The sequence below is a fragment of the Teleopsis dalmanni genome, chromosome 2, assembly GCF_002237135.1.
Source record: "Teleopsis dalmanni isolate 2A chromosome 2, ASM223713v2, whole genome shotgun sequence".
In the NCBI taxonomy this organism is placed as follows: domain Eukaryota; kingdom Metazoa; phylum Arthropoda; class Insecta; order Diptera; family Diopsidae; genus Teleopsis; species Teleopsis dalmanni.
This window is the reverse complement of record NC_051847.1, coordinates 229,598,841-229,623,131: the sequence shown is the minus strand read 5'-3', so window position 1 is coordinate 229,623,131 and position 24,291 is coordinate 229,598,841. Positions and strand designations below refer to the sequence as shown.

The 24,291-nt window shown below is 30.3% G+C and overlaps 2 protein-coding genes across 2 annotated transcripts; one reads left to right on the top strand and one right to left on the bottom strand.

Annotated features, from left to right (window-relative positions):
- Positions 1-1,555: 1,555 nt before the first annotated feature.
- LOC119678416 (protein suppressor of variegation 3-7) lies at positions 1,556-5,262 on the top strand. Its single transcript, XM_038090231.1, has 8 exons — positions 1,556-1,653; positions 1,744-2,160; positions 2,225-2,578; positions 2,634-2,789; positions 2,849-3,196; positions 3,253-3,465; positions 3,533-3,970; positions 4,030-5,262. Coding segments are annotated over exons 1-8 (2,838 nt in total). The 5' UTR covers positions 1,556-1,651; the 3' UTR covers positions 4,940-5,262.
- Positions 5,263-5,292: 30 nt separating this feature from the next.
- LOC119678417 (TBC1 domain family member 5 homolog A) lies at positions 5,293-8,769 on the bottom strand. The gene is made up of 12 exons (XM_038090232.1): positions 8,525-8,769; positions 8,274-8,453; positions 8,126-8,210; positions 7,951-8,067; positions 7,748-7,896; positions 7,639-7,689; positions 7,489-7,585; positions 7,299-7,435; positions 6,753-6,895; positions 6,557-6,663; positions 6,175-6,483; positions 5,293-6,079 (listed from the first exon to the last, which is right to left on the bottom strand). Exons 1-12 carry the CDS (start codon positions 8,671-8,673, stop codon positions 5,507-5,509), a joined length of 2,097 nt encoding a protein of 698 aa, XP_037946160.1. The 5' UTR covers positions 8,674-8,769; the 3' UTR covers positions 5,293-5,506.
- Positions 8,770-24,291: the final 15,522 nt, after the last annotated feature.

Below are 24,291 nucleotides of genomic sequence, written 5' to 3'. Positions count from 1 at the left end.
TATTGCAGCTTCAGTTTTAATGGCGACGTACGCCTCTACATTTGTCCTATAGTACACACATCTGATCTTACTTTATGTGTGGCTCCGTTCTTGTGAGATAAGCAGTGTAGCTCTTTCTTTACATGTTCACTATATAAGCAGGAATCCTTCTATTGTCTTCATGCGACAATGATTAAAAATTTGGTATTTTTAAAACCATCATTTAGAAGCATACATACATACATATATACATATATCGATAGAAGATAGGAATGTTTTGCAGTGATAAATATATATACATTAATCTTTTTTCCTCTAGCAATTTTCAAAAAAAATTTTTGATTCTAGGATTTTTCAGACTAAAATCTGCTTGATCCCACAAAAACAAAATTTTAGGTGATGTAATGCAATATTAATAATAATGTGATTTTCTATTTCCGTAAATTATGTTTCACATTTTATCAAAGTCAAACATTATGTATAGATTTTTTGATAAAGTATATAACCGACAGAAAAATATAAACTATATCTATCTATCTCATTACCATTACCATAAATTCTCTTCTTTAATATGGAAATAAAAGGAAGGACTTTAAAAATACGCGAATAGGAGTTGTTAATTTCAAAAAAAGTAATTTTCAAAATTTATACCTTCTTCAACTGAAACTAATTTCTTTCTTTTTCTTTTTTTGGTATGGAGGTGGATGGCAGAATTTTTCATATTTTCAGGTATTCATATGTTAAGAATAGTATAAAACGTATTTAGGGAACATTTCTTCCTGAGACGCTAAACAAACGAATTCTTTGAATACTAGGGTTTACAAGTACTATGTTTTGATGGTATTGCACTGCGTTGCGTTCTAGTTTCATTTGGTGATTGGCTAAGTTTAATGATCTACATGCATTTACGGAAAATTGTTTATAAGGGTTTAATTGCATAATTATTGTTGAAAATAATGTAATTGAACTTTCAAAAATGTGTTTCATATCCTATATAACATTACACAGTTGATGAAAAAAAATGATTTACAGTAGTTTCTACACATGTCGATAGAAACACTATGTATCGAAGAGGGGAATGTTTGGGAAATAGAAGATGTCACTAGCAAAAATTACATATATATACAGCATATATGTGCAAGCGCTTTTTACAACACATGGTTAATCATTCATTTGTTATTGGTGAATGTATAACAAATATGATTAATTTAAAAGATTATTACGTATGCATTATTTTTTTTATTTATATATATTTTAGTTATCGGAGTATTCATAAAAGGTTTTATTTGTGTGTTTTCTTTCTATCCGTTCTCACACTAAATTATGTTTTATTTACTCTTTTTTTTATTATCTCTTTCTGGTTTAGCCATAAAAATAAGTTTTGATTATTTCCTCAAATCCAAAAAATATATTTCACTAAGAATACGGATTATATAGCCAACTAATTATTAGTCAATAATTATTATTTCTCTTTCAAACATATTCCTCCTACAGTATGGTATAAGCAAATACTCCAAGAAAAAGTTATGGTAACCCTAGTAAAACTTCAGCGGCATTTTGTGCGATCTCCAGAGTCATTGCGAAAGTAGTGTTTCGAGAGTGCGGATTGGATTGGTGCGGTTTGAGATATCTTGTTAAATTATATTGCTAAATAATAATTTTATTAAAAAAGATGTGAGTAATTGTTTCGTTAAGTATTTATTTATTCAATTTCACATTTTGTTTGAACCTAAACATCGAATATAAATAAAAATGGTTTTGTAGGGATGACAACGACAACTCGGCCACTGAACACGCCGACGGTTTTGAGAATGTCGTTGTAAAGCAAGAGGTAATAAACGAATCTGAAATGGATGAACTACCTGCATCTCCAGACCCAATGGGCTTGTTGGAGGAAACAGACATCCAAAATGCTGATAGAACCTTAAATAATGAGGAAGTAAATTCGTTTTATGATTCCGATGAAATTTGTAACGATGACGAAAAGGAATATTCTGAAAATTGGGATACACTTTGCAAAAAGTATAAATGGATTGTTTGGACTAAAGAAAAAGGTTACTACTGTGCATATTGTGATTCAAAAGTGCACGACAAAAGGGTTTATAAGCACAGCAACACTATTTCTCATAAAGAGTATGAATCAAATTATTTGGAGTTCAAGAAATTGAAAGGACTAAATAAGTAATTGAATAATTTTTTGGTACGCTATTAAAAATTTTGAATACATAATATATTTTTTCTTAAGTTCGAATGTGTGCATAAGTAAAGAAGTCGATTCTGGTAACGGACCTCCTAAAGGAAATGAGTTATTCAATTTTGAGGAGTTCTCTGATTTTATTTGGGATCGCTGGTTCGAATCGTATAAATGGCTTGAACGTTTGGAAGGGACCATTGGATTTTGTAAATATTGTAATCTAAAATTTGATGTAAAATATATTCACTTACGAGAACGTCATGAAAAATCGCAAAAACACAAAGACGCTGTTAAAAATTATGAAATAGAAGCTGATGAAGACATAAATGAAGTAGATTATAATACAGAGGATGAAGTTCAACCTTCTGACGATGAATCGGTGGAGAGTGATGAAGTGTTTACTATGTAATATTCTTAACTATTAGATCATAATATTTTATAAATATGCGCTCTATTTTAGGAAAAATTGGATGTTTAACCTCCAACAATCTAATAAAATGAGTTACTGTGTATTGTGTGATTATCTCATAACAAGAATTAATTTCAAAAGACACACTAGAACACGTCATCATTTAAGATTTCTATCGTTAATACACAAGGATGAATTTATTGCAGAGTTAGTGTTTTGGTATATCTAATCCTTTAATAAAAATTAACGAATTTTTATAATTGTAGTAAAACGGCTGATAAAATAAAAAATGAGACGTTGTCGTTTATTGAAAATAATAACTTTGTTAATGATGACTTACAGAAGAAGTATGACTGGATTTCTTATGACCCGCAAAACTCATTAGTGGCTTTGTGTAAAGTTTGTAACAAGGATATTACCCATCCTTGCTCTGAAACTAAATTGAAGGTGCATGAAAAAATTGCTCATGGTAAACAGAACCCAGTCGAACTTGTCAATCAGATGAAAGACGAAAGTGTCAATCAGATGAAGAATGAGACACATAATGAAGTGTCACATTCCGAATCTGAAGAGAATTCGGAAGATAGTCAGGACGAAGAAAGTGATTATAAAACGTATATACGATTATAAAACTAAGTTATTTAGTTAACTAATTTCGATAATGTTTTAGGTACCAAAAAAAGAGAATCAAACGACTGTCCGACGAATGGTTCAGAGTTTACAAGTGCTATCGAAAATCTGACGATCCACAGTATATATATTGTAATTATTGTAAGGTACCATTGCTACCTACATTTTCTCGCTACAAACATGAAAAGTGTGCTCGTCACCAACAGGGAGTCAAGCGTAGTTTGTTGGAAGAACGTAAAAATCAGTTAAAGAGGTAAGAATTTAGTATTTTATTTCTTTCGCTATATTTTATTTATTCTATTTTCGCGGAAAATATGTAGTAAGAGCAAATTGCATCTTGGAGTTTTTAAGCGGAGTATTGAAACTAAATCTCTAAAGTCGAATGATATAAATAATATGAAAGTAAAAATTATGCATTTACAAAAAAATCACCCTTGGGTGCAATACAATCCTAAAGAACTTCAGCCTGATTATGTCCTTTGTACTATTTGCAACGACCGCGTTTTCGTACCTACTTCGGATTCTGTTAAGAAGCATGAAAAAAAACATTATGGAGGAGTTAATAAAGTTGTATATAGAAGAGAAATCGAAAATCAATTCAGTTACGATAATATGGAAAATGAGAATAACATAATAAGTGAATCATTGCAATGTGAAATATTGATGCCTGAAGATCCAAAGTCTGACAAACATAAGAAAAATATGCAAAACATAGATACTAACGACGAAGTTCAAATCTTAGAAGAGCCTTTTATCAAGTAAGTAAATAAAAAGTTTTTGTTGATAATGTTAATTTTTCAATATTTAATTTTTGAAGGGTTGAGAAAGATGACGGAAGTATTTATCAAACTAATCCAAAACGTATCCAGAACTCAGACACAGAAGAAACTATAATGGCTAAACGAGGAAAGTACACAGAAGCACATCAATCCGTAGATGATGCCATTAATATTCTTTGCAAATATAAAGATAAATGCACAAATGCCAATTCTTCGAAATCAGAATCAAGTAGAAATACTTATGATTTGTTTTTTGATAGTGTCAGTGAAACTGTTAAAAAGCTTCCAAATGATTTAGCAGCTGAAGCCAAGGTGCGGGTTTCTAGTATTATATATGAACTTGAAGTACGTGCAATGCAGCGCGAGCAAGAAATTGTAGATTCTCAGAACTTGAGTACAGCAACCATAAACGAAAATTCAATAACCCAAAATGAAAATCATAATTTAATGAACAACTCTGATGGTCATAATTCGTTTGGTAATATAAGCACTATACAACCTTTTCGTACCATTCCACTTACAGGACAACCGGCGTCACCAGTAAATCCTAATTCAAAATTGAAACTGCGTATACAAAAACATATTACTAAACCTTCATCATCGACACCAGTGGCATCGAGCCAAAAACTTCTCAGTTTTGTAAGGACATCTGAACAACAATTAAGAATTACTTCAAATGGAGAATCTATCGAAAATTTAGGTGATAACCAAGAAACGGAGACAATTATTTTGGGTAAAAATCAAACTTCTAATCAATTGAATCCAACTGATCGGCAAATGACTGAAGCAAGCAGCACAGGTTTGCGTGCGCGAAGTCTAGAGTCTATGTTACAAAATGCAGTGCTTCCAGTTAAGCTTACATCTCTGCCAACATCAAACCTTCTTCAAACTAACTTATTTAACTTTAAAAATGGTGTGATACGTACTAAGTCGACCACTGACGCTTGAAAGAGCGAAATTTTAATTAGTAAAGTTAAAGTTATTGTATAAAGTTCTTTCGAACTATAAGTTGGTAACAGTTATGTTTGTCATATTTATTAAATCTTTTTTTCCAGTTATTATGTAAAATTATATTGATGTATTGTTAAAAATGCGGAGGAACCAATGCATAGAGAGATTGCTTTTTTTATAACTAAAGCGATCAAAGTCTACACAAGTAAATTATGTCGCGAACTATCACTGGTATGAAGTAACAACAATTATGTATTGCAGAACACCATTCCAGAAATTATGTGAAATAAAAAATTTTAACATATTACATAAGCATAAATTTTGTTTTTTGATTCGAAATAATTTCATACATTATATTTATTTTTGATACTATTAAAAGTGTATATATGCATTCATACATAAATACAGAATTCTTGTATATTTGTTTACGAATTAAGTTCTGACCTATCATTATTTTAATGTTTAAACAGGAATACAATCTAAAAAATACTCTGCTCTAAAAAGGTTTATTGCTAAAAATCAGTCAAATTAGATAATAAAGTTTTAAAAATTATAGACAATTTACTATTTGTCTTTTTGCTGTTGTAGTAATTCGCAACAGCCTTTAGGGGAATCACCTAACTGTTGGTCCACAATTTTCTCCACACTTGCAATTGTGATTAATTCAATATCTTTTACGGGACCCAAAATTCGGTTCGAACGCAACATAAAACTATTGTCTGGTCTCTCATATTTGGTTAATTTGCCTCCTGTTGAATTATTGGTTTGTTCTCCAGAACTTGGATTGCTTGCGCTGCTGTTGACCGTTCCCTGCATACCGTTTTCAAAATTCGTTAGAACTGCTTGGTTTTCATAATTTGGTGGCACATTCTCAGATGAAAAGTTTATGGCGCTTTTTGCTTCATTGGCTTCCGTCGCTTTGTCAATTGGGATCGTACGTCCGTGCAATGGAAACATGAATTTGATATCCAGAAAACTGCAAAGCTCTTCGATACCGTCGAGCGCTTGATTTAATTCAATATTGTTTTGATTCGTTAAGTGTTTGCGCACTGTGTCCAAATACAGTTGTAACTTGCTATGCGCGATTGCGATAACAGTTCGAGCGTTTTTTAATTCTAATTGAAGGACTTCAGGACTCTAATTATGAATAAAATAATAGATATAGAAATAAATAATAGATAAAAGATTACAAAATATGTTATAGTGGAATATGCTATAGAAAAACAGCGTACATTTTTGGAAAGACCATCCATTATAATGCGATTAGAGTCTGCACTAGTGGCTAATCTTGCTATAGTTGCAGCATCAGCAGCATTTCTGGCTTGTAATTCTGCTATTCGCTGCTCCAATCGTAACGCATTGCTTACAGATGTAGTTCGCGCACGCGTGCGTTTCTCTTCTTGAGAATCCATATATTTTGATATTTTTTCATCACCTGTTGCAGCCGATTGCCTTGGCAATCCTGCTGGATTGCCTTGCTTGTTTTTCGTGGCAGATGGTATGGTAAAATAAATGAAAGCATTTTGTGGCCTTTCAAATTTCTATATAAATGTATAAAACATTGTACATTAAATGTAAAATCGTTACTCATGTTGTATATTAATGGAACTATACCTTGGGCATTTGCATATGTAGTGCATGTTGAAGTATCAAATTAACGTCCACATTCGTTGGATAACGCATAAGATAAGTCAGGCAAGTGGTATAATCGCTGAGAAGTACTATAAGAACAAGTAGAATACATTGAAGATTTTGGTATACATATATGAAGTATTACATTTATTTTTGTTTTAGTATTAGTCTTACATACATTTATCACGTATGCGAATAAGCATCGCTACTAATATATAATTCGGTAATTCAAAACGATCGCTATCCGCAAATATAGCGTCCCAAAGCACCAATAAATCAAGCAGAGGGAATTCTCGTCCAAACAGCAAACGTAACCAACGTCTATAAAAAAATAGAAGCACTTTAATGTGACTATCGCTCATGGGGATGAGAAAATAAATATGTTTAAACCTATATTGCTTAGTTGGGTTCATTTGGGTTATTTGATCTATAAGATATTCGTTTCTAACATATTTAATAACGACGATTAAAGTCACGAACTATTTGCAAAGTAATTAATTTAGGTTCAATCAAATCCCTCAATTGGAGGAATACCGTCAAATTGGCTGCGTTTTCGAAGTATATTTATTTTCTACCAAATACAAATAAGTGGAAGTAGTCTCCTCTTTACTGCAATTCAGTCATTAATTGGTTCGTAAAGGATATTAATGTGAAAAATTGGCGTCAATCTTCGACAATATTGGAGAATATCAGTTTATTTCACTTAAAATTATGTTATGCTTACATGCCAAAGATATGCAATGGTATTTCCAGTTTAAGTAAATAATTATGTAAGTGTAAATCTTCCTTAGCTAATATTTTGTCTCGTATAAAGTTTAATTGACCAATAACTTCCACTTCCGTTGAGTTCGGACCGCAGCTCTATAACAATATTAAAATAAATACTCAGTATAAGATAATTAAATCGTAGTTACGTCTTGCTGAAGTTGTAAGTAGCTGGTTTCAGGTTGAAAGGAATGTGTAATACGATAATATGATTCAATTGAAGACATTAAACGTGAGAATATGGAACTAAAAAAAACTATATTTGTATATTTTCAAAACAGTAGCACTAATATAATTACTATGAATCTGCTTCCAAGAAATCTGGATTGGCAACATCCAAAAGTGTGGCACTATTAAAAGAAATCATATAAAATTATTTTCACATATATACATTTTAGACATTTTTACTTTATTTCTCCTTTGGATATTTCAATAAAATGTAGCAGAGATTGATGGTCTCCGTACATCACGAATAGTATTGGCGCTAAAATTTCATGCATGCCTTGGCGGTAAGCCATATAAGGATGTACGCGGGCAAAGTAAAATAAGATATTACTCTAGAATGTATTGTAGTATCATGTGTTTAACAAATAGATTTGTTCTTGGCTTACCATAGCATTCTGAATAATGGATTTACGAAAGAAATCTACACCTGGAAAAGTGCGAATAACATCTTGACGTATCACTGTAAATAATTCTTGATCGCTAAAATATTGATTCCAGACACTCTGTAAAAGAATGTAATTAGTGAATTAGTGAATGTATTAGTGAATTAAAATACAGTACTTGTGTGGATTGTGATAATGGATCATCATTTGATAAATTCATGTCATGTGGATTCTTAACAAATTCCTTCTCTAGCTGTGCATAACTTTATAAAAGAAGTAAATTTTTGAAAACTAATTTTTTGTATTTACTATTAGTAATCTATCACCGTTTTCTTTGTTGTTCTCTTTGCTGCTGCCAGGATCTGTGATCTGTATTCAAGACTCGCAACAACAAAGCCCAGTAAACGCTCCGAAATTTCGATATTTTCAAATCACCCTTGAAGGCGTGCTCCTTTACGGTTTCAGGATTTTCATCTAAATAATTTAGTAATTGGCACCATTCTTGCCTTAGTAAAGGAATATTTGCATTTATTTTGTTTACACAATCTACATATGATTTGTATTGTTAAGTACGAACCTGTATCTTTCGACAGAAGTCATCGTATCTTCCTGTACGATTTTCTTTGTTTCACGACCTATTTCTTCTCTTATATTTGCATCAATTTGAGATTTGTTTGTTGGTGGCGGAAAGTACAATTTCAAGGCCTCAATACCGCGCACAGTCATAATTCCTAAATACTTTGTTTATCAATTAATAGTTTTGATAAAAAAAACATAATCGCTTTATCAAATTCCCACAGATGCAACAAATACAAATAAGTTAAGGGAAGCAGCTGTTCTTCAAAATAAAATGACAACAAAAACCGCACAGGGTGCTTCTATTACTATTTTATACGCAGGAACTTCACACGATGATTAACAAACTGCAGAGAAATGTGGTAAGAATGTTTTCGATTGGTGTCACTTCACATCGATTGGTGTATAGATCTATTAAAATTTATTTTTTGGAAAACTATTGAAGGGTGACTTAACACTTTTTTTTTAAATATTTGTCCATTCCATTTAAAAATCGGTAATAGTTAAATTTAGTCAAGTGCGAAGTTACGGTCACATTGCATGCGAGTTTTGTCTTGCGAACACATCGCATGTTCCGGTTACATTACTAGCGAATTGACATATCTGTTTTGTTTGAAAATGAAATCAAAATGGTTAGTGAATATGATATATATTTAGTGGAAAATTCGTTACCAATCATTATTAATTTCAAATAACAAAAGATGAATCTGGATGCATGATTTTTATTCTTTAAGGTATAAATATGAAGAGTTTGTCTATTCCTCAAACAAAGAAATTAGCAAATCGTAATCCATTTCATAAAAGTAGTATATGTTTCCAAATTTATTTTCAATTATAAACTTGAGACTTAAAATTACTTGAAAACAATACATATCTCTTAACTTCACTATTTACACCTTCCATTTTGTAATAACGCAACTGTAACCACTCACATATAATTACAAACATTTGAATTGATCGTACGAATTCGCACGAGAAAATTCGCATGTAATGTAAACGCAATCTAATAAAACAGTTAATAATTTCATAGTTATTTTATTTTATAACACGATCATGATCTACAGAAACGCATTACCTGCTGTGAGAATTGATCTGTTTCCAAAGAATTTAAGTGAGTATAATACCAGTGTAAGTGATCTGGAAGATGTTAGTTATTTAAAATTTGCTTTTTCCTGCCTTCTTAATAATTATAAATTTTCACTCTATTGTCAGTGATCTTTATGACAACACGGTCAGTGATAATTACCATATATATAGTACTAAAAGATATACAAAAAAGTATTTGGTCCGGATTATTTCTTTAATAGAGGAGAAATGAATATTTTTTTTGCATTGTCTTAATCTTACTTTTTGCTAGAGTCGATTAAATAAACATATAATATCTTAGCTTGATTCACCGCTTGGCTTACGACTGGAAGATACCTCAACAAAGACCCACAATAGATCATAACATATCATGCCATGTTTAAAGGACAATATTGCATTTAATCAATAGATTTGGTCTTCAATATATTATGTTTCATTAAGAATAGAAGCTGAGTAAATAATCAACGCTTCCAACATGTACTTAGGGGATTATTTTTAATAGTATGTCAATATAGGCTTGGAGAGATTTTTAATAAATGCGGAAATGAAATTGTTTGCTTATACATGGTGCTAAGTAAATAATGTTAGATATGGGGAAGCAATATATATTACTATAAATACTAAAAGCCATTTACTTTTTGTTACATGTGAGACGATTAACTAATATGTAGGGTGCAGATATTCTGTTACGGCTATTTTTGTAAGTTTGTTGACAGTCGTTGAACTAAAATATTTTGACCGTTCTTTATTATGTGGTTTAGATGTTCGATAGTTTCTGTATTCTGTTTGAATACTAATTTAGTGTTTTTATTTAAATAGCACAAGGTTAAACCATTGATATAGAATTATTTAAAAATTTTTAATTATTTAAATATTTATATTTCAATTTTTATATTCAAGGATTAGAATACTGGTCTCTCTAAATACATTTATGTATGTTAAGCTCTTGCGGGGAATTATTTAAGAACTTGTTTTCAATTCATGTGCTGATTTGAAAGAAACTCATTTTAAGAATTTAAATAAAATGGAAACGAGTTTTCAAAGAATATTTGAAGATTTTCATGTATTCGAACATTTCTTATTTTAGATTCCTTTCGAACATATGCACATAAATTCGAAATGATCGAAACTTTGTCAGATGTTTTACATATCCAAAATTACTAAATAATATATGTACTAACAAATTCCCAAAAGCAGCGTGTAAGCCACACTTCGTTGGGTGTTAAATGATCCGAAAGATCTTGTGATGCTTTTCTCTCTGCCAGACAGCGATTACATAAACATTGTTTAATAATCGACGCTAAATTTAGACTCGAAGCACTCGTACATTGGAGGAACAAGAACTCGAAACTCGAAAACGTATTTCAACCACTGTGTCAGTGTCAAAGTAGATTTTAATATGCGGAATATATTAAGACGAAACAAAATTTTAAATTAGAATTAATATTATTTTATCGGTATTAATTCTATTATTGCTGGTGTATTTTAAAAAAAAACCAACATATCTTTTTTTTTTATAATAAAAACTTGAAATAGAAAGTTAAAACTTTTGTTGGTAATTCATTTTTAAATTGAATTTATTTAATTATGAAAATGGTATATACATTATACGGGAAGATAAATTTCTATTGAAAAAAACAAAGTATTGGAAAGCCAATAAAGCGTTTTGACCAACAAACATATCGAACTGTAAATTTTGCGGATATCACAATTTTCTATTGAATTAATCTCTTGGATTATTTTAGTTAACTTGTAGAGTAACGTCCTAACATCCACTCTTTCAATGTCAACGATAATATTCTTTCAATATTGTTTTATTAATTGAATGCTTTTTAAAATTTACAGAAATAATTGTGTAATGGATTTCGAGAGTTAAGACGTTCTTCTTTCTTAGCGTAGTTATTTACGTCTTTAATTTTTCGCTTCTTCTGTCTATTTCCGACGCTTATTCTCTGTAGGTTATTGTTGACTCCATCTATTCATATTTTGCAAAGTTGTCCTTTTCTGGACTTTTTTGTAACTGAAATATAAGATCTTATTTACTTACATAGTTGGCCATTATAGACCTGAGTCGTCCTTGGCCGCGACGAGTAGTCTCCACTAGTCAGCCCAATTAGTTGCCTGCTATCGTCAGTTGGTAATACCGAGCGCCCCCAAATCATTGGTTCCTTGGTCCTTTCACCGAAGATGCGGACGTCCTCTACCGCGTTTTTCATATGGGAGTACCGAATCAAACACCTTTCTAGCCATTCGCATGACAAGACCAAGCCAGCAAAGCCGCTTTTCGATCATCTTATATTAATGAAGATGAATTTTTAGGTAGAATTTTTAAATTAAAACTATTTAATTATTATTTATTTCTATTTCAGCCAGTGCACTTGAGCATTTTTACTCTTGCTTAACTCGAGGTATTTTTAAAACCCCTCTTTACGCCTTGACTGGATTATTGTTAATCACTTCATCAGACTAAGCAATAAGTGACCTCAGATCTGCATACCTCCCCGAGGAACGCGTAACCATTCTGAGATTTGATAACGCGGTGTTGGTCAGTTTGTCAGTTTTCACAAATAATTTCAGGGCTCTATTATTTATGTATTTTTTGATGGGATCAATTTTGAGGTCCCTGAGGATGTCATTCGTCCTAATGTACCATGGTACTTTGAAAAGTCTTCTCAGAGCCTGACTTTGTGCAATTTCTAGCTGGGGAATAGTAGTGTTTGAAGCTTTGCTAAAAGCTTCACATCCATATAGAAGTGATGGACGAATTTTTTGGTTATATATCAGTTTCCTGTTCTTAGCATTGAGAATTTTATTTCTGAATAGCGGTTGGAGGTGATGAAGAATTTTGGCACAGCTAATTCTTTTCAGTTGAAAATGTTTAAGCCATGTGAATCTATTTAAATTCAATAATACATCTAAATCTAAATTATTTAAAAAAAATTTGAGTTAAGAATAATAATAATACATATTTATGGATGCAGTCAAATTATTTTCAAACTATATTTTGAGTATTTAATTCAATTGAGGAATCAGTGATATTGAAAGTAGTAACAGTTTGTGATATAATAATCCTACCTAATGAAATTAAATTAATTCAAAAGTATTGCAGTTATTTAAGATATGAACCTTAAAATCCGTTCACATGAAAACAAATTTTATCTCAAACTTATTGTCCTTATTTCCCTCAAAAAGAATTATACTGTCGTAAGCTTTTATTTTCAAAACATAGATAAGATAGATCTATGTTTATTTTTAAAAAAATATGTTTAACTATATTTTGAACTAATGTTTAAGCTACTTTTAACATATATGTAAATCGTTCCGAAAATAAATATTAAAAATATATAAGAAATGGCTGAATACATAAATAAGGTCAATGTTGGCTCAATCTCATTGGGAGGTAATATCTTAACGCATTCGTAGACGACCTATGCGATACTGACAGTGCCGCAAAAAAGAAGAAACAGAAGAAGTTGGTCAGGAAATGAATTCAAGAAAATAAGAAATATTAAAATACATTTTTAAAGATAAAAGCAATAACAATAAAAATATTTTTATAAAAGTCAATAGTAACAAATAAAAACAACAAAAAGCATTGCAAATTGATATTTGAAGTGTAAATCGATAGTCGAATATTGAGGAAGCGAAACAGCTTTGCGCTTCTCATGTGTGCCGAGATACAAGATGTGAAGTAAAATATTGGCTCCTCTGCGGTTCATAGTAATTAAAATTTTTTTTAACATAACAAAAATTTATAAAATTTTGTGTTTTTCTGAAGTTTTTTTAAATGTATTTTTATTTGCTAAAAACATAATTTTTTAATTTTTAGTTTTGCACGGCGCAAGAGGGTCAATGCCGTTTTTTGATCTAAACTAAAGTTACTCATGCAAGTCCGTTGTCACTCATCGCGTCTTGTGATTACTTCAATTATTTGTGTTGCACTCTCCTAGGTTCTATCTTGGGCTTTGAACCGCAGACAATATTAATCGTTTCGCTTGTGACCACTTTGTATCTGCTATGGTTTACAGTTTGTTAATTGTTTGCCTAAAACAATAGACTAGATATTTTAAAAATTTGAGTTTATATGTATGGTTTTTGAATGGTATTGATTGACAGATTAGATTATTTAATTAAGAATTATTTGATCCATTAAATTAAATTTATATGTGATAGAAATTCAAAAGTTATACTTCAAAAAATTATTTTCTTGTCTCTTATTGTTTTACAATAATTTGCTTTAAAATATACGAGTACATGATAATATATAAATATGTAGGTGTTTTCATCCTATTTAATGTTTACATAATCCAAAAGGAGCCATAACACATATAAATCAGAACAATATAAAAATATAAACAAAATAATTAAACTTAACTTCAATCTGAATACCGAACACTGCATAATGTTTGTAACAGCTAATATAACATTTCTCCTATATTTATCAAAATCAATTAAGAAGGATAACAAAGGTTAGCAACTCGCCTCTCCCGAAAAATTTTTGAGGACTTCCACCGAGTGGAGTGTCAGCACATGCCTTCTGAACCTAAACTAATCTATCAAAATCAAAATTCAAATTCAAGGATTCTTACTTTTTTGTTTCGTATTTCGTTAGCAGTAATCGTATACATTTTTCCCATAAAGCGGGTACTTTATGCACATAGTTCTTGGTGCTAGAAGTTGGTGCGACGTCACTTGATATTACACATCATACACAGCCGACATTATATTGAACATTTATCAGCAAAAAATAACAACATACTACTAGATAATAAAATTATGCGTACATTTAAACGATGTTTTCGCTTCTATCCCTTAAAATAGAATAAAATTTGCAAGTAAGCCGATAAAAATCCGATTGTATACGAAAAAACACGAGCAAGTCGTACGAAGAATTAAAGTATTTTGATTTCCGTACGTCTGCTCGTCGTGCCTGTAAATATTGCTATTACACATTAGACTTGGCACAAACTTCGCATTCAACGTAGCAAGTTGTAGCACCAAGTATGATTAGTTAGAATCTGTAAGCTGATTGATTATGGCTGTCAGCTGACAACTTATTTGCCCTTCAATTTTAAAGAAGGATTTCTCATTGCAAAGAATCGCAATCTATCTGTAAATAAAAACATATAAATACTACATTGGTATAGTTTTGATACGACGTACAGCTGAAATCTAAAGGACCACAACATTTTTCATGCCCCTATAGTATAACGTAAGTATTATATTGTTTCAATTATCTGTTGCAATTGTTATTGGTATTATTATGAATGGTCGCATGCTAGCACGGTGCGTGTACACTATACCTATCGTACACAGTCTAGTGTGAAAACATGCGTCAAATATCTTTAAAAAAGACTCAGACATAGCGTTTCAAGTACTCCTTAAATGCTGAGAAGGAATAGGTAGGTCTATGCGTGGCTTACATTCACACGGATTAATCTAACTTAACCTATTTTGCAAATTCATTAAAGTCTGACAAAATGTTAGCAGATCCTACCTCAGCTTAAGGTAAATCATTAAAATATTTTCACTTGAGCTCCAATCGTTTTAGTTTTAATTGATTTTTAAGATTCTCTGTTAAATAACTTACAAAATCGTCAGTTGATATATAAATGAGAAATAAAGCAATTTAAATTTATCTCTTCCTATTATCCAAATCAAACATGTTCTCCAATTTTATTACTCTTACATATGCCCAACAGCAATCGTACAGAATATTCTTCATTTAATTACCTAAGAAAAAACCACAAACGTTCAAGGTGCGACATTAAATAAAATTAAGTAATAAACATAATTTGAATAATTTTAATTTCAGTTTTAATCTTATTTAACATTTTAAAGTGATTAACTAACGAAACTTTGAGGAAAATATTTTATATTCATTAAGATTATATTGTCTATATGAAAATTCTTCTAAAGAAAAGTGAAGGTCACTTAATTTTAATTTACGCCGGAATTGATCAGAAATATAAGAAAAGGGTTCTTTGTTTACATTCTCTGTATTACAGGAGGCAGACTAAGGGTCATGTTATGTAGAGTCTCTCGGGCACTTTACATAACATGGAAAGGCAATTGGCTCTCTCGGGCTATGCCCATAATGCATGTTATGCAGAATGTCACATCAGTATTGCCAATTCCGTGTTTTTACTATGTTTTGGTACTTTTTGATTGTGCCTAAATTTAAAAGAAAATGTAGATAACATATGCTCACTTTCAGTTTGCCACCAAAAATAAACAGCAAGAAAAAACTCAGTACTTTATTAACAGTATTTATAAAATTATACGCCTTTCCTTAAAATCGGAAAGTTTGAGAATTAGATTATTAGTGGTTTATAAAGTAGGCTGTATTGCTTCGTGACAGAGACAGATAGCGAGAAAGAGAGAGAAAAAGAGAGAGAGAGAAAGAGAGAGAGAGAGAAAGAGAGAGAGAGAGAGAAAGAGAGAGAGAAAGAGAAAGAGAAAGAAAGAGAAAAAGAGAGAGAGAGAAAGACAAAGAGGTGGTACGAGAGAGAGAGGTGGAGAGAATGAAGCTCTACCCCTGTGTTCAAAGCTGGAAACATTTTACGTAAATTAAATAATAACTATTTCTTTTTGAAATTGTTAAGAACTTAATATTACATTATTAGAAATGTTATATTTGAGTTAAGAAATTAAATAAATAAGCAACTAATATTAAATTATATATTTAATATAAAACATATAAACAAATCCAAGATTTCAGAGGACAACGTAACTTCTTAAAGTAATTACAATTAAAAACAAAGGCATTATCAATCAGTAGAGTATCAGGCATATCCATATTACCAACTAAATTATAATTCAACTCACATTTTTTACAGTTAATTATTTTTGCACCCTTTACGCGTATAAGGAGTATGTTAAGTTTAATAAGATATTTGTAGCGCAATAAAGGTTTCTCTAAAACATTAAGGTATACGTATATCTTATTTTTTTTTCTCTTTGAATTAATTTCTTCACAATGGAGTAGAGCAATCATAGTAGTCACCACAACAGTTCAAATAAATCCAAGAATATCTTTTATTGAGATGTTCCAAAAATCAGATGGAAAAATCAGTACTCTAACGTAGGATACTTGTTGGGAATATTAGTCCCAGTCTCTTATCAATCCTTGCAGTCATGATGTTTTGTCACCTCAGATCGATACATTTTTTTCAGATGGTAACAGATAGTTAAATGTGAATATGATACAAAAATATTGTAATCGTTGTGCATAGTTACATTCAGATTCGTTCAGATATTGATATGGTTGCTATTAATATGACACGAAAAACTTTTAGTTATAAATTTATAACAAATTCGTGTGAAGGGTGTCTAAGCATTGGAAAAGCTCTAATTAACTGCTAACTTTTTTATTGTTAAATTTATTGTTAGATATTTGGATAAAATTTATTGTTTGATTTGAAAATGAAATAAACTCTTAATAATTTACGAGTATAAAATATTCTAAAAACCCAAACAAAATCGTGAAATATTTCATCATTTTACAAATTTCTTCTCGGCCATGGCTTTGCCGGCCACATGTACTTTAATCTGGGCTGTTTCTGAGCAAAAATCAAAAAGTTGTGAAAAAGTATGTCAACTTTAAGCTTAACCGAAGCAATAACCTTTGCATTTTTAATAATAATTTGAGGCGTAGATATAAGCAATTTAGTTTTCAGTCTCTCTTTACTGTAATAAAAAAGCTTAACACCCTGACCCCAACACCTATGGAAGACTTATACAATGTCTCTCAGGCAGAAATCTTAATTGAGTTAGTTTATGATTTTATTTATAAGTGTCTGATCTTTAGTGTGTTACGTGAATGGGTTAACTTGGTGAAAATATTAAAAACTTGTAGCAAAAAGAATAAACAAATAATGAAATCAGTTATGAATTATGCAAAAAATACATTAAACTAAAATAATGCACAATTAAGTATATTTACTTATATACATATATAATTATATATATATACAAGTATATATTTACGTATTACATTTGTCCTCAATTGACTTGATTTTTATGATGTAAAATATTGGTATATTTTGACAAGGTTTCAGTTATAGCTAACAAAATCTATAAGATTTGTATAGCTCATATACTAATAAAAGCCGTAGTTGGCTACCTAGAAAATAAATAAAAAAAACATAACACTGTATCCAGTGTGTTCGCTGCGTTCTCTAACCGTCCTGGAAAGGAAAATCAAATAGATTTTGTGCTAAATGAGGACAAAACAAATGAAATACAACAATTTCAGGGTCTTGAACTTTATATCACTGTTGAAAATAATGTTTTGAAGTTAAAAAGGACTTTGTCTTCTTAAAAACCACTTTTTCACTGTTAATTAATGTTAACAGCACTGTTTACATCAGTTTCAAGATGAAGCAAAAATTCACACTTGCTATTACAAGCTACTAAGAATTTAGAACGAAATTGAGAAGTCTAGGATTAAATCGAGAAACCAGTTGCTCACTCTATTTGTCCTTCTATATGGCAGAGAGACATAAAGAACAGCGACAGTTGCTCATTAGGACTTTTTAAGAGGAGAACTTTCCGGAAAGTCTTTAGTCGAAGGTACTTAAATGGTAAATATTGATTTTGGTATTTATCATTCGTTGGCATAAAGTAAATTTAAATTAAGTGACTATTCTGATTAGAACACATTGTGAAAATAAGGACAATGCTAACACTAACAGGTGGAGGGGTGGAGGTTGTAAAATCTCTTTTGATTGCCAAAAGTTTCTTTTCGTATTGAAAAGAGTCACATGGACTTTTAAAAGTATTTAAAAAGATTAGAAAAAACTGTGATCTGAAGCTAGATTTTATTCCAAATGTTATTTGACCTTGATATTGTGCGACGAAATTAATATTAAGAGAAGTTATGACATTGATTATTATTCTTATAAGTTCATTAACTTTAAGATTGGCAGAGTGGTATATATAGTAGATGTGACAATAAACATTTTCACTTATTGGATTATGGTAACTAAGCTACAGTATTCTCTTCAATAAGTAAATAAATTTTTATCAATCACTGATCTATATTTTTGTTTAGACTGTATTGAAATAATAAAATTCTTAACTAACGATTGCGTTCGAATTTTTTCTTGGCTGCATTAATGCATAATGTGTAATATAACTATTTCTTCCACAAATTTAGAAGGACTTTTATCAGGAAAAGATTCTTCTTCTGATTCTTTTGACAAGCTATTCGTAGTTATCGATGTATGAAAATTGTATTATATCATATTAGCATCATGAGGCCTTGCAATATACATATATCAAATGCGAGCTTATTAATATTTAAATCCAATGTAACTGTATTTAATTCGTAAATGATCCGCTTTTAGTAAATCTAAAAAACCAAATGCGATAATCAAAAAATGTTTTTAATGATTGAAGACCAGGAAATATTCAAAATGTTAATTTCTAAATTTAAATATCAAATCTAACGTTCCTAACCAGTTTGAATGTAACGCTTTGATCCACTTAAATATTAAGCATAGCGCTGCTACTAAAACTTATCTTTATCTGTATCTCTGTAGTTGTATCTGCCGTTGTTATTAGTTTGTTTTTGTAAATTAATCGCTTTTTTTTTTTATTTTAGTTGTTAGTTTTATTGGTCTTCAACTGGTTAAAAGTTAAAAATTGGTAACTTACGGCTATTTTGGCATTGACATTGACTTTGACCGAGAAATGAATAAAGTTACAAAAACACCAAAACATTAAGAAAAACAACAACATTGGCAATAATTTAAATCCGAGCCTGATAATATTAATCAATACATAAAGAGTAAAAAAAACTGAAAAGGTCATAGATTTCGTATGCGAATTTTGTATTGAAATCTACGGTCAAAGATATGTCGATATGTGAGCATGCGAACGTTTTGATTCGAGATTCAAGATATTCGGTCCAGTCGTTGTGGCCGTTGCGGTTGCATGATTGCATTTGAGCTCGTAAAATTTTTCACAATGAATGAATATATATTAAATAATTTCTTTAGAGCCGCAAAGTAACTGCATTCGGTGTTATTGCTTAGGCATCGATTAACAGCATTCACAGTAGCAAACGTTAACCACTGTTGGCTGTCATGGAACTTGTAATCGGCTACTAAAGGTGTTGTTACAATTATTTACAATTAATTACAATAGTAATTTTAAACGGATTTTTATATTCTTCAAAGCTATAATTACCTATTTAAATTTATACAAAATAATGTTATGTTAACATACATATTAAAAATTATATGTTGTCACACATTTTAAACATTCCACACATAATGTAGTAGTGCATAAAGTGTAAGTGCAATAAAGATTGGAGACATTGGAGACTTTATAGGTACATGTATATTGACTGCAAAAAAAAGTTCGTCTCCAATTTCTAATTAAATTATTATTAATCCCTATTTTTCGATAACCTTTTCTAACTCTATTAAAACTTGAACTGAAGTTTTATCTTTTTTTTAAACAGTCTTATTCTACTTGCTGAATTGAATCGCAACTGAATAAAATGGGTTATTCCGTTGTCAAGCGTTTAGTTGTATCGATTTTTCTTCTCAGAACATAATTGGTATTTTCTGTAGAATTTTTTGTTTGAAAAAATTGGCAAAATATTTAAATTAGAAAATAAAAATCAAAAACCAAAGAAAAAAATTAATAAATAAATATTAACATGATAGCAACAGTAGTTCTTCGCCGATGTTTATTAATATTCAAATCAAGTTTTAATCAATTTTTATTATTCTATTGAATTCTCAAAGCATAATTTTTTTTAAATTTATTAATAAAAATTTATACATATAAAATATTTTGCTATAAAAATATATCTCCTTCGCGGGATGAGCAAAATGATGGCTGGCGCACGACACTTGCGCTTAAAAGTTTTGCCATCAAACGAGAAAGAAAAACAAATATATAAAACAGTCCTAGCAGCAGAGACCGCAATATAAAAAATAACAACAAATAAAAACAGCAACAACAGTGAGGTCCGCAACAATATGAAAAGAATCTATTGGTTAAGAAGAATGGCATAGTGTCATAAGCAAGCGTTTCGACTTTAGCACCACTAAGCAGTAGAACAATTGTGTTTGCTTTATGTGTGTGTGTGTGTGTGTGTGTGTGTAGTCACGATGCTCATATTATTAACAAAACTAACAGCACTAATGTCGCTAACAGTGGCAGAGCCAGAAGCAGCGGCAGAAGCAGAGGCAGCGAAAACCAGCAACAATAGCAATAAAAATATTGTTTACATATATAAATTTATTCTTAAGCCAAAATTGATTAAATATGCGGAAATTAGGTTTAGGCTTGGCAAAAACAAAACAAAACAAATCCAAAAACAAAAACAAAAACAAAAACAAAAACAAAGACAATATAGAAATGTAAATAATAATTATTTTTGTACAAAAAACACACGTGATTTATTTTAATAATTTAATTAATTTCTTATAAGGTTCAAAAATCTGGTATTCCATTTAAAATTTCGTGACGTTTAATGTTTGATTATTTATTGGTTATTTATATTTATTATATTTTGGATATGTAAATGTCAGTGCTAAAGTAAAATATTTACAATATTTCCGCATCTATAAAATCAATTTTTAATGAGTATATCTTATACAATGTTTAACACTAAACACTAAACACTTTGAGATACTTTGTCTTAGCTGCTGCATGCTAGCACTGTTAGCACAGTTAGCACTGCCATGACCTAATGTCAGTGTATCTAATTTAATACATTTTAATATATTTTATGTTATTTGTTTTTTTTTCTTTAACAGTAAAATTTTTCCATCGAAATGCGTTGAACTTAGAGTTTTTCTATTTTGCATATAAATTATTATTTTTTTAGTTGTTGAATTTTTGAAGAAATCACTGGTAATTAAAAGTATTTGGCACAAAGCAATGTGCTAAAAAACTAAATTAGTCATAAAAGTCACCAGCAGGTAACTGAGCTGGTAGATTTGCAGATACCTGCATTGTAGATACATTTATCAGATACAAGCGAACTCATCAGCTCAATTTTATTTCAACACACGTTCAATGGCCTATGAAATAATGTAATTTCCAACAACAACAAGATATATCTCACGAAATAATGAAGTGTATTTGTTGTTACATAAATACAGAGTAGAAAATTAAATTTACTTTGAATCGTCTACATCAGATACATCAATTTTACAAAATATTTTTTATCTGACAAAGTATGTACCATATGAGTGTCTCTATTTACTCAATTATGAATGCGATTCGGTTCTGTTTTCACCTGTGCGACGCACGGCATTGTCGTCTTCCTGTGACTTTGTTATCGTTTCATTTGCATAAATATTTGGATAAGTTACATTTTTTAGTACTTGATAAAATTTTTGAAACAAACACAACTGCGGTCTATTTAGCTTCGATCGATGCTATCAAATATTATTTAATGTTCGTTGTTTTAGTTTTGTAGGATTTACTCATTACGTTTTTCCCCTACTTGTTGCGGTTGACAGTTCGCTGTAAAAAATTTTAAATTATTGCCAAAAAACAAAAAAAAAATAAAATGTAAAAAATCTTAATCTATACCTCACAATTTTTATGGGACGTTACTTTAGACACGTTTCGAAACTAAACATCTTAAGTCATCACCAAGTGCATTTGAATTACGAAAACATAAGTTGCTTTCTGATTTGACTCGACATTGAGTCCCAAAAGACGTGTCGTTCATAAATCAATCTATTGATTATGATTATTGATTATGGAGAATAGTAAAAATAGCTGTACGATTTCAGTATAATATAGATCGATTCTTCAGTTACTATGTCCCTCTCATTTGCTAGTGCATATTATGTGCACTTGGATACCTATCTACTATATAATGATATTAAATATATTGCTAAAAGTATATAAAAGTATGTCGCTAACAAAGTAGCGATTGCTGCTGTTTGTTAAGGAATCTATTATGTTTTCATTTACAAAAATGAACAATAATTTCTCCAAATCCTGGTTGTGTTTGTAGTTGAAAATCGTAGATACGAAATTTAATTGTATAATTTTTAGTTTTGGATTCACCATCAAATCTATCTAGGATTCAATAGACTTTACAGAAATCTTGTCTAATTAAATCTTGTTAAGATTTATATTGTTATATTGTTGAAGCCAATAAAGATTCGCAAATTTTCGATGCGCTTCCTTTTTCTTCTGTATTATGTGCTCCTTCCAAGTCTGCTTTTGGTCTAATAGCATACCCAGGTATTTGGCTTTCTTGCAGATTGGTATATCAATGTTTGAATTTTTCAGTTTCTGTTCTTCAAATTTCCTATTGGTGAAAATAACTTGGACAGTTTTTGCGGCGTTTATATTTTAGTTATTAAAAATATTATTATGTCTATTAGTCGTAGATTTTTTTGTTCTGTAAAATATAAATATTCGTTTGATTCTTTAAATGTAGCATACATATTTTTTAGTTATTTTCAACAATATTGGCAATATTTTAGGTGTTAAGATACTTTTGAAGTGGTAGATACTATTAAAGAACGAAGCTTTTTCTTGTAAGTTTAATACTATAGGTATTGCACTTCAATTTTTTATTAAGACACAGCCTACACTGTGTTGTGAGATTTACAATTTCGTTGATTACAATAACGAAATTAACGATTACAATAGTTTTTCATTATATTAGATAGATTTCTAAACTTAGACCGTTGTATATAAATTCAGCAATGTTTGAAGTACTTCTCTTTCGTTCTTATTATTTTATTATTAAATATTTACTCAAACTCGAATATTGTATCTGAATGTAATTAGATCTGATTGATTCATACTATTGGGATAGAAGGTGGCATATGAAAACTTGTTTATTTTTAAATATTTACTTATTACTACTATATTTTAGTAAGAAGTGTTAAATAAATTATGAATTATGACCCTGTTAAGTTAGTTAATATTCCATATTTCCATAGATGCAGAAATGGACTAAGCAATGGAGTAAAATATGTTAATATGGGTAAAATAAATTTTAAGAGTATGTTTGCAGATAAACTAAAGTTGTTGATAGTTCTTGTTAGATATCTAGATTTATCAAGAGATATTGCAAACATTCATATTTTATGTGCAAGAACATAAGGAGCGATGTATCTTTTTTTGCTATGTGACTAAGCAGTGGTTAAAATGTACCACATTCGTAGTCGACTCAAGTGTGGCACGCTAAAGTCGCCGACTTGTGTGGTTGTTGCTAGCAGGTGCGAAGTGCAGCATGTTGTTTTTAAGTGCTTGCCACAAAACAATCTAAAAATAAGATTGAAGTACAAATTCGGACCTTGACAAAGTTTTAACTGGAAAAACAAAATGTTAAGAGTTCGAACTCTGAAAGTAAAACCTACTTTAATAGAGTTTGTTTATTTGATTTGCTGTGCCTGTTTTTGGCTCAACTTGCACGCTATATTAACTGAAACACAACATTGAACAATAACCAAATTTACGCATTTTCAAATATTGCGGTGTTACAGTTCTAGAAGATACTTTTAACTATTTGGTTTTTTGGATATAATTTAATTGCTGTTTGATTTGCGCAAATATTAGGACAAGATAATGAAACTTTTGGGCCGCATTCAGCTGCGCATGTGTACATGCTTTGTTTAGTTTCTAGTATCGTTTTAATGGCTGCATTTTACGATCAGATATAGGAACGGATGTGTGTGTTTG

Bases quoted from the DNA above. Each gene is read 5' to 3' on its own strand.
- LOC119678416 (XM_038090231.1), top strand. The intron at 3,197-3,252 runs GTATATACGATT...ATAATGTTTTAG, and splicing joins GAAGAAAGTGATTATAAAAC to GTACCAAAAAAAGAGAATCA. The intron at 3,466-3,532 runs GTAAGAATTTAG...GAAAATATGTAG, and splicing joins CGTAAAAATCAGTTAAAGAG to TAAGAGCAAATTGCATCTTG.
- LOC119678417 (XM_038090232.1), bottom strand. From the start codon at position 8,673: ATGACTGTGCGCGGTATTGAGGCCTTGAAATTGTACTTTCCGCCACCA. The intron at 8,068-8,125 runs GTACTGTATTTT...ATTCTTTTACAG, and splicing joins CATTATCACAATCCACACAA to AGTGTCTGGAATCAATATTT. The intron at 7,436-7,488 runs GTAACTACGATT...ATATTGTTATAG, and splicing joins ACTTACAACTTCAGCAAGAC to AGCTGCGGTCCGAACTCAAC.